At 36.5% G+C, this 9,858-nt stretch overlaps 1 protein-coding gene, 1 long non-coding RNA gene and 1 other non-coding gene across 5 annotated transcripts; 1 reads left to right on the forward strand and 2 right to left on the reverse strand.

Moving 5' to 3' along the window:
* The first annotated feature begins 391 nt into the window (after positions 1–391).
* On the forward strand, positions 392–6,027 carry LOC135649531 (uncharacterized). The gene is made up of 2 exons (XR_010501298.1): positions 392–668; positions 5,561–6,027. It is a non-coding gene; the product is annotated as an uncharacterized LOC135649531 (long non-coding RNA).
* Positions 1,175–6,629, reverse strand: LOC135649530 (probable beta-1,3-galactosyltransferase 2). 3 transcript variants are annotated; one of them, XM_065167999.1, is made up of 12 exons: positions 6,457–6,629; positions 6,130–6,364; positions 5,205–5,301; positions 4,697–4,764; positions 4,349–4,557; positions 4,203–4,266; positions 3,286–3,358; positions 3,031–3,151; positions 2,130–2,217; positions 1,919–2,044; positions 1,639–1,748; positions 1,175–1,571 (listed from the first exon to the last, which is right to left on the reverse strand). In XM_065167999.1, exons 2-12 carry the CDS (start codon positions 6,228–6,230, stop codon positions 1,423–1,425), a joined length of 1,206 nt encoding a protein of 401 aa, XP_065024071.1. In that variant the 5' UTR covers positions 6,231–6,364; positions 6,457–6,629; the 3' UTR covers positions 1,175–1,422. The 3 variants fall into 3 exon arrangements, with proteins under 3 accessions (XP_065024071.1, XP_065024072.1, XP_065024073.1); XM_065168000.1 differs by lacking the exons at positions 6,130–6,364; positions 6,457–6,629 and adding an exon at positions 5,398–5,566; XM_065168001.1 differs by lacking the exon at positions 6,457–6,629 and having other exon boundaries at positions 1,341–1,571; positions 1,639–1,764; positions 6,130–6,450.
* A 2,678-nt stretch (positions 6,630–9,307) lies between these two features.
* On the reverse strand, positions 9,308–9,435 carry LOC135650306 (small nucleolar RNA snoR111). Its single transcript, XR_010501504.1, has one exon. It is a non-coding gene; the product is annotated as a small nucleolar RNA snoR111 (small nucleolar RNA).
* Between the last annotated feature and the right edge of the window lie 423 nt (positions 9,436–9,858).

A 9,858-nucleotide genomic window follows, 5' to 3' on the forward strand; every position in this document is an offset into this window, starting at 1 on the left:
GTGACCGGGTTATCTGTCTTGTGACTGGCGCAGCATTGGGGTCCACAAGATAGCATCGCCGCCTCCACCAATAGCTGTAGGTCGGATTCACGGGTGGTTGTGTTTCCCGTTGATATGCGGACGGGGACTGACGGTGGCCGACGTGACGAGGCCGCTGGGCTTTTCTGGTTGGTTGCAGAGATCGGCCATTCGACGACCCCCATTGGCTGATGTTTAGTGGGCCCGATCAGCGGATGAAGGGAAATCTTCCGATATAATAATGTTTCATCTAATTCGCTGCGGATATTCATTCTCTAATTTCATTTAAATTAAATGCAAAATTAGACAAGCTTATATTTTGAATTCAAATTTTAAGTTTAAGTGGCACACATTTTATTGCGTGCCAGTCATCCTCTTTTTCGATGTATAGTATATTTATTCATCAGGAAGCATGATCCACGCCCATCCCACTTCGAGATTCGTGCACAGTGTTATGATCCGCTCGATTTACCATTTAATGACATATGGTCTTCTCTATCCACCTTTGGGTTCGGAACGATTAGAAGCGCCGTGGGCGATCTTGGAGCGGTGGCCGTGGAGATGGAGCTCCGGCTGGTTTGTAGCTCGAGGACGACCGCGGAAGCCGCGCCCGCTCAATTATCGGGCCGGCGATGGGGCTTTTCTTACAAGTAAGTGGTTGTCTTCCTTTGTTTCTTGTTCCGCTTTGGTTCTCGGTAACGCCTGGCCTCGAGATTGCACGTTTGGAGGATTTGATGGAGTTGGAGCCGTCTGGCTCTCTTGTTCCAGCAGCGCCCATCTCGGTTAGAAATCGGTTAGGCGGTCGAAGAATTTGATTCATTTAGGGCAGCTTTGATCCATACTTTTGATTGCTGATACGAGTGGAATGCGTGCCATCTTAGAATTGACATTTTTGGTTCTTGAACTTCTTCTTCCCCCTCTCGAGTCAGGTCGGTTTTGTTGTCTTCACATCCGTTTGCCCGATAGTTCTACATCATATTGACTTGCGCGCAAGCTGCAGATAACTCTATTATCATCAAGATGGTTCTAGGAAGACATCGTCTCGCTGATCCGGACCTTTACAACGTGCGTTGGATGCCATTTCGGTGAGGCTAGCTATGAGTCGATCATATGCATCAACGTCTTGGGGATTAGCGTCAGTCTGCATCCGAATGAGTACCAGCAACCATATGTATGAGATTAGACAGACAATGTCAAGTACATTGTAAAGAATGTGCTCGGAAACACCACATTCACCCAACCTAACCCCATTTTGGATTTAGGGCCTTCTCTAGTAAAAATGAAGAGAGCCGTTTCCAAAGACCATTCAACTACAATTCCCCTACCAAACATGCATTTCCTATTGATACACATATACAGTTTTACAACAGTATAGCCTCTACCCAATTAAGGGGGATACACTGATCAAAAAACTGCATTCCAGATCGTGCTTTCATTTTCGCCACAACGCTGATGAACTTCCTTGATCCTATCAACAGAATCACAGATACCACTACAGCTCCAATCGAATGAGGCGACACAAGTGTTGCCTGCCTGGGCCTTCCACTCACAATCTGCATATTGTTCCAGTATTGAATATTAGGAATTCAAACATCAAACATAAACCGTAAGCATCTTTACCAGGTAGGGTGCCACAGCATAATCTGCGGTCATCAATATGCTCAACATCTAATCCTATGAACCAAGATCCTAGTGATACATCCTCGTTCACATACTTGTGCAGTATATGCCTGAAATTGAAGGAGTCTGAGACTTTATTTCACTAAGAGAGAACCAAAAACAGACAAATGAGATATAGCATTGATAAAGAACTGCTCTGTTAGATTTTAGCTTTGGTTCAACCAAAGCATAATTTGATTACCGAATTTATATCAAAATTTTCAAGCTAAAGTTGCCTTACTGGTTTATGGATATATAGGCGGCCAATTCATTCGAAATGGCATACAATTGACCAGTAGCATGTCGGAAGTATTTGTTGCCATCCCCTCCAAACTTCCAGTGTTCAGGTTCATAATATCTCACCCCCCTATAGCATGATATTTTGCATGTCAGTATAGATCACTTGACAATGCTAAACTAATCAATGACCAAATCCACTGTTTAACACTCACTTTCGAGCAAGGACAGGACCACACTTCATGCATCCAATATATACTCGAGGTTTCAAACGATGTCTTGCTAAAGTATTTCCCAATGTTGCTGCAAAATTTTGAACGTAGTCAAAATAAGATATAAAAGCCTATTACTTCCAATCTGATTAACTCTTGCTTCCTGCAACATTGATCCTTAGAAAGATTATAGATCTTGATACTAGCAAAATAATATTATTAACCATTTTCTACAGTAAGGCAGTGTAAATTCTATCATTTACAACATGAACAGCCTTTGAAATGCTTTGTCAGGCATCTTTTGTTATCATGAAAAAATGTATGTTTTGTCACTAATAAAATCCATTATTATACTATCCTTCGAAATATTTGAATTTCCAAGCAAAAGTGCAGATAAATTTTTTGCCATTAAAAGCTAGCGACTAAAAGCAGTAGATTAATCTCTCAATATTCAATCAGGTTAATGTCGGCAGCTAATACGAGGACAGTACTAAATTTAAATCACTTAAACAAAGAAGACAAATCTTGGAAAATAACAAATAATCTACATTCCACTGTCTCAGAGAATATTGTGATTGTCATCAATTTCTAATACCAAATAGTACAAGCTCAGCAATGTCATCGGTTTCATGAGTGCATAGTTTATACATCATCCAGTGTTCTCATTGTTCAAATGCATGCCCATTTCATCATGATATGCTACATGGTCTGCACATGTTGTTCAACATTATTGGCCCACATTAGGTTAGCCCTTACTAACCATTCCTGTATTACCATCAAAAATTGAGACCAAATTTGCAGAACTTAGGACACAACTACTTACATATTTATGTATGCATATAGATGCAATCAGGTTATAATAAAATATCAGAGTCAAGTTAAAGAAATATAATAGAACATTTACCTATATTCACATGTACATCATCATCAACTTTAACATAGAACTCTGCATCCCACAAAGAGAAAGCGGTGGCAAAATATGTTTTTGTTTTGGCTGATAACTCTAGGTATCCTTCAACATGATTCTGCAAACAAATACATTATCAAGGTCCCCATGTTCTCTGCCTTTTTAATATTAGAGATCCTTTTTAGGAACAGCCTCATCGGTGAAATGGACAGGCTATAGAAGCGAGATATGAAAATGAAATGGTTATCTTACAAGCCTCAAGAAATCACCATGCTTTTTGTCCTCAGCTTCAACTGATCTATCCAGAATTCCACCAGAAGTGGCACTACAAACAAGTATCAAGCAATTTACTTGGTATGTGTACTAAGAAGGCATCATTTATGCAAAGATACTGAAAATTTGTAGCCTTTGCATAAATCCATTATCTGCAAGCATAGAAATTCTGTTATTTTCTTGTCCTTTTTAGAACTTCTATTACAAATTAGTTGGCGTAACTAATTAATAATAACATAATTAGCACGCCAATGCAAGGGTAAAATAAATTTTGGAGAGCTCCTAGCAAATTACCAGCTAAAATCAAGAGCATATCCTGAGTAGTGCTTTCATGCCTTGTGTTCCTTGAATGGCACATCAAAAATATCAAATAGAGAAAATAAGTTGAGAAAATTTATGGTTTAGTGCCAAGCACAGATCATTAATTTTTCAAACATTTGAAAAGACTCGAGACATCTAAGTTCAGTTACTACATCTAATTAGATGCACTGTAACCCATATTGAAGTTATTTCACTGTTCTCAAACAGTGATTGGATGATTAGAAGGAAGTGTTAAGTGCATAAATAAATATCCTATAGGCCTGAGTGCAACAGTAAGGTTTCTGAGTTGCATCCTAGATAGGACATTTATGGATAAGCATATCTCAATGCATCCTATAGATAGGATGTTTATCGATAAGCATATCTCAATGCAGAGGGTCGGCATGGGTAAGTATTATCCTCAGCTCTGCAGTGGTAGATGCTTCATGCCCTAGGCTACAGTTGTTCTTTTCCTCATTTTCCTCTTTTGCCCTACAATAGTGGATCCCGGAAACACTAATGCTGCACAAAATTTTAAAAATGGATAATTTGAGATCTAAATGATAAGGCAAAGAATGGTAATAGATGTTGCTCACCCATGACCGATAACAAAGCGGATGACAATGCCCTTCTCTTCTTCTAGCTTCTTTCTTTTTTCACCTATAGTGTATTTGAGATCCAATCAACTACCATGATAAGTTCAGCTGCATGAACTAGAAGAATGTTAAACGAAATTACATACCTTGCGGCATCCACGTATCACGAACTGAATCTCTTCGTTTGCGGCTATTAAAAGCAGTATTAATTCCTATAACCATAAAATATTTGTGTCTTCTTGTTTTAATAACCTTCAGTTCTTGTGGAATAGGAGAACCTTTGAGTATAGACTCCTGTGCCATCTTTGCTGCTGCTAGCTCCATCTCTAAGTTTGATATTGCTTTATTTAGCATTCTGTACGCAAAGATTTTCTATTTCTTGTTAGGTTGGAGGGATTTTTTCCAATCTGGGAGTATCAAACACGTAACAGAATTCCAAGTGTGGCATCAAAATTTAATGAAATCCAACTAATAACCAAAATAATATAGCATACTGAAGGTCATCTTCAGTTGTTGAGCCTTCTTCCCCCAGAATTTTTCTCGCCTCTTCCTTCTGGTCCATCTGAGAAGACAGAAGAGAAAGAATGACTGTACAATTACAATTGATATGCATTCACAGAACACCACAACCAAGAATAAAATTCCCAAACAACTAGCATATTGGATATCTTCAGCATGTAATAGAAAACACTTGATGATTTGCATATTTGTTTTAATGTCAGTGCTGCTTATTGTGTACATATATTCTACCTCAAAGCAAAAACTTTGCATTGACAAATTGAAGGGAAAAAAAATTTATTCATGGTCCATCCATCCCAAAACATCATATTTACAGATTGAAGAATGAAACAAGATTTATCTAAAATTCTTAATATTGATAAACTGAAGAAAGAAAACAAAATGCATTACTTTGTTCGAACTGACAGTTATATGCAAAGTCATTTTTATGCAAAAGGAACTTGTACTAGATTGGTGAACATAAAGCAAAATTGAGGCACTCACTATTTTTGAATAATATCCTTCTACAACGAGCTCTTCTCTATGTTCTTTGGCCTTGTTTGCTCTGATTATATCTTTTGCTTCAGGCACCGTCCACATTCTGTCACCAAACACAGAATAAACTATGAGAAAACACAAACAGAATTCATAAGAAATATCGTGTCTAGTAAGCTTGGTGAAAGCAACAATGGTGTACCTGACCAAACTAAATGTACCAGTATATGACTCTGATCAGCAAAAGGCTTTTAGTAGGACCAAGTTTTTAGATTATTGAATATTGACAGAAAGATGTATCTCCAGCCAAGTGTTCTGAAACACAATCCATTATGTTCTTAATGCACTCAATTTCTCTTAAACAGGAGAAGGATGCTTTAGCATGTTCATGGGAACAGTCAATCTGGCATCAACTACAATGCATCTTCTTCATTTCTTATATACTTTAATGAAGCTCACAATGCCTCCTCAAACACAATCTTCAAAGTTCCATTTTCCAGCATTCATATGATGGTAGAAGCCAGGCATTCCATGCATTCACCAGGGCTGATCTGGATGGTTCAGGAACTGCATATGATCTCACTGACAAGTGATGGAAATTGACCAAAGCAAAGGTCACAACTCATAACCTATTTCGCATAAACTATCAAAGCATTGTATCTTTACTCTCAGACATCAAAATAAGGGGGGCAAAAGTTCTATATTTTCTGGCTACCCATTGCGACTCTCTCACCAAGAATCATTTCCCAAGTCCTGATCAGTCCCAAGATCCTTCAATTAATCACCTGTTGGGGGAAATTTGCAGTGAAAATTCAAAGAACCCCTACCCAATCTAACAGTTCCAAGCACAAAATGTGGATCGAATCATGAAGCCCTTAATCTGGATCAAGAACTAAAGCCAGGTGAGAACAGATTTGGGGGTGAAACAGAGTACCTATTGGTGAAGAGGAGGCCAGTGACGAAGCTTCCCAGGCAAAGCAGAAGGGTCCATCTCCTCGCCACAGTATCTCCTCCTCCTTTGCTCTTCGAACTCATCACTACCTCCTCTCCTCCTCCTCACCCTCTCAAATCCTCCTCGAGAAACGTCGCATCCGAGGAGCGGGAGGCCCGACCGTCCCAGATCTGTAGCAGATGGTGCTGGAGATGTCGATGCCGGAGGCTTGCAATTCCTGCAGAGGAAGGGATCGAAGAGAGGAGAGGACAGATTGTAAGTACTACTCGACCTTTCGTTTTCTTCTACTTAATTCTGCTTCCTCCCCACCTTTGTCGGTCTTAAGCTCATTCTTAAATCGCCGGCTCATCTGCTGCTGCTGAGGCATCTCTGACGTGCTTTTACCTTTTTCAAGAAATGTTCTTCTACTACCCGTTTCACACACCAGCTCCCACGAGCTGCCGTATCATTCGGAAGAGAGGCAATGCGGGTGGGACCTCAAACTGTAAGAGACCATGGTCACGCTGAGGCGCGTAGCCAAAAGAAATGGTTGTGTCGGAACGCAGATCTAACAGAGACTTGCCGCCCCCTGTCAAATGCGAGCCAGCCTTGACATTGTCGACGGCATATATATATATATATATATGAAGGCGTATCTTAAAAAATATTATTTTAAGTGCTTTTAACTTTGGATCTATATTTAGATCTATTTTTTAACTTTTAACATCAAATTGATTCCTTTAAAAATCTAAATTAATTTATGAGAATTATATTTTTTAAAATATATATATATATATAAGCATAGTGATCATATTTTTTATAAAAATTATATTTAACTTTAAGGAGAACATATAGTGTAAATATTTTTATAAATTTTGTTGAATATTACTATTCATGAAATCAATTCTTTCCTCGATGTGTTCATAATCTTTATTAGTAAGAATTATATTTAATAAATTAATTTTAATTTTAATTTTTTTAATATTTATTGTAATAACATATTTTTGATGAGTCAACTCTTTACGTTTAGTGTAAGATGTTAACATGTAACTATTAATAATTATACTTATTTTTAATTTATCAAATTTATTAGAGAGATACATGATCTTTTTTAGTAATTTATATTTTTTACTAATTATTTTAAATTTATATATAAATTATAAAATAATTAAATAATTTATTGTAAGGTAAGAAAATTTCATATGAGTCACATATCTTATCGCTGAAAGCCATGTAGATTCATAAATATGTGTTGAAAACACATTGGTATAAATATGTTTTTTTCTTCTTTTGTGTTGATAGCTTCCCAACATTTTGCTTTTAGGAAACAATCTTAAAATTTTATTAATAAATTTAAGATTTATATAGCTTTAATAAAAAATTTTTAAATAATTGACCACATCTAAAAAATAATTCACTTGACTTCATCTTAAATAATTCATAATTATATACTAATATATTAATTTTAGATTCTTTTACTTTATCAGTGTCTTCGTTAGTAACTTCAAGTTTATGTCAAATATCATGTGTAGTATAAACATGATTAAATTTATTTTTATTTAAAATATAAAATAAAATATTCATAACTTTAACAGAAAATATTGTTTCATAGATCATTTCATTTATTTATTAGTTTAAAAGATTTTCGAAAACCAAATTCAATATTGTTTGATAGATCAAAATCTAAGAAAATATTCATTCATGTTTTTTAAGAAGTGTAGTCCATCCTAATTAAGAGAACTATATTCTAATACCAATTATTACGATAGTAAAGGGGAAGGAGGGTAAATTAGTATTTTTTAAAATAAAATTCTAATTTAAAATTTTCAATTGATAAAACAAAAATATGTTTAACTAAAAATGTGAGTAAAAATAGTGATAAAGTAAATCAACAAGTAATGAAAAACAAAAACAAAAAAATGATACAAACTGATTTATAATGAGAAAACATTCACACTTATCTTTTATAAAAGACCATACACCTCCATATCTTATCTTAATACGATCTCTAAAACAAGAAGAGACTCAACGCTTTTCAAAAAAGTTTATACATTTCAAATCAAGTTTTTGTTCTTGCACACAAGCTATCCAAAGGATTAAAGACAACGAAAAAGATAGTCTTCTTTTGTACATTTTAAATCAGATCTTTTCTTATGCATTTCTTTAATTTTTCAATAAAACGCCTTATTTTGTACACTTTAAATCAGATCGCCATCTCTCCCATATAATTTTCAGATTTGATCTTTCTCAATAAATCAGATTTTTATTATTTGTGTATCCAAATCATACCATTAATTGATTTTGGATTTCTCTTATTCGATCATAGCATCTTCTAAATATATTTTTTTATGTTTTAATTACTATTTTAGAAAATAATAGGTCATTTTAATTTATAGAACTTTTATCTATTAATATAGCAATTTTAAGCCTCTTCAAGCTCTCGAAAGATATTAAACTATGCATCAACTTTATATTTTAATTCTCCTATATATTTTGTTTGAGTAGAGAATCATCACGAACCGCTTCAACAGCAGAGATGAACAGAGTTATCAAAGGATGCTCTGTCGTGGTTAATAGATCCCAAGAATATGTAAGATCCCCTTTGATGCAGTTCTTCATTTTCAGCAATTTCAACTTAACTTAAATAATCGTACCTTGCTAGTTGTCGCGAAGAATATACTGCAACAAAAATCATTCATACTATAAATATTTAAAGTTAACATTTTAAGACACCTTTTGTTTGTATTTGAAGTTATTAATCGATGATCAAAACTGTCAAATAAATGCAGCAGGGACAAAAATCAATTGAGGCATCAAATAAGGGTTATAATGTCAAATCATGAACAACCAAGAACAAATTGTTAGGGCCGATTGACCATATTTTTCTATTATACTATAGGAAATCATTGATCGGTTAATTAAGACAAGAAAACGGCAAAAGTTTGATATCTGACGATGCAGAACAACAGATTTGACCGACTCAGACGGAGAACATAGAAAATAAACACAAGGAAGATTAGGAAGTGCATCAGAAAATAGAGCGTCCCCACGGTTTTGGTCGGTTCAAAGTGAGGAATAATGCAAAATAGATACAAACATCCCTTGCACTTCCTATAGGAAATCAATAAGAGTCAGATCGAGAGAGAGATAGATAGAGGGAGATGAAGAAGGGAAGAGGAGAGTGTGGTCGAGCAACAATCGAACCGCCAACGGGTGGAGTGGCGACTGAAACGATATCTCGACTCGTCTTTTTGCCTCTGCCTTCTGATCGAGGAGTACGCTACCGAAGGAGACGCGTTCCCTCTTAGCATGAAGCAGAGGAGAGACATATAGAGAAAGAGAATACGAAAAGATTTCGACTGGTTTCTCTTACGCTGCAACCGAAGCCCGTCGGCGGAGACGATTGAAGCCGACTTCAGATTCATAGTTTGCTGGTTGATAGACGCAACCCTAAGCGGCAACGGGCTTTATATAGAGAGCAAACGGGGGAGCTAGTTGGTAAAGTAGGAAGGTGGACGGCTGTGATTAGTTAGAAATATCGAATCAAGAGGCGGATTTGACGATCCGTTCTGTCCGCGGATGCCGTCGCATTCATTCGGGTATCCTCGCCCACCCTATCCGCAAAGAGATAGCCATCCGAATCGGATTCGGGTTTGAATAGGGTAAATGGGGCGCATGTTTCCACGGACGGCTTGTGTCGGCCCAACAGCACAAGTACAAGCCCGTGACCAG

This window comes from Musa acuminata, chromosome BXJ3-9 (assembly GCF_036884655.1).
Source record: "Musa acuminata AAA Group cultivar baxijiao chromosome BXJ3-9, Cavendish_Baxijiao_AAA, whole genome shotgun sequence".
In the NCBI taxonomy this organism is placed as follows: Eukaryota; Viridiplantae; Streptophyta; class Magnoliopsida; order Zingiberales; family Musaceae; genus Musa; species Musa acuminata.

Coding starts and splice junctions, on each gene's coding strand:
- LOC135649530 (XM_065167999.1), bottom strand. CDS start 6,230: ATGAGTTCGAAGAGCAAAGGAGGAGGAGATACTGTGGCGAGGAGATGG. Junction 3,359..4,202: donor CGCTTTGTTATCGGTCATGG/GTGAGCAACATC, acceptor ACTTGTTTGTAG/TGCCACTTCTGGTGGAATTC. Junction 2,218..3,030: donor TGATGTACATGTGAATATAG/GTAAATGTTCTA, acceptor AAAATTTTGCAG/CAACATTGGGAAATACTTTA.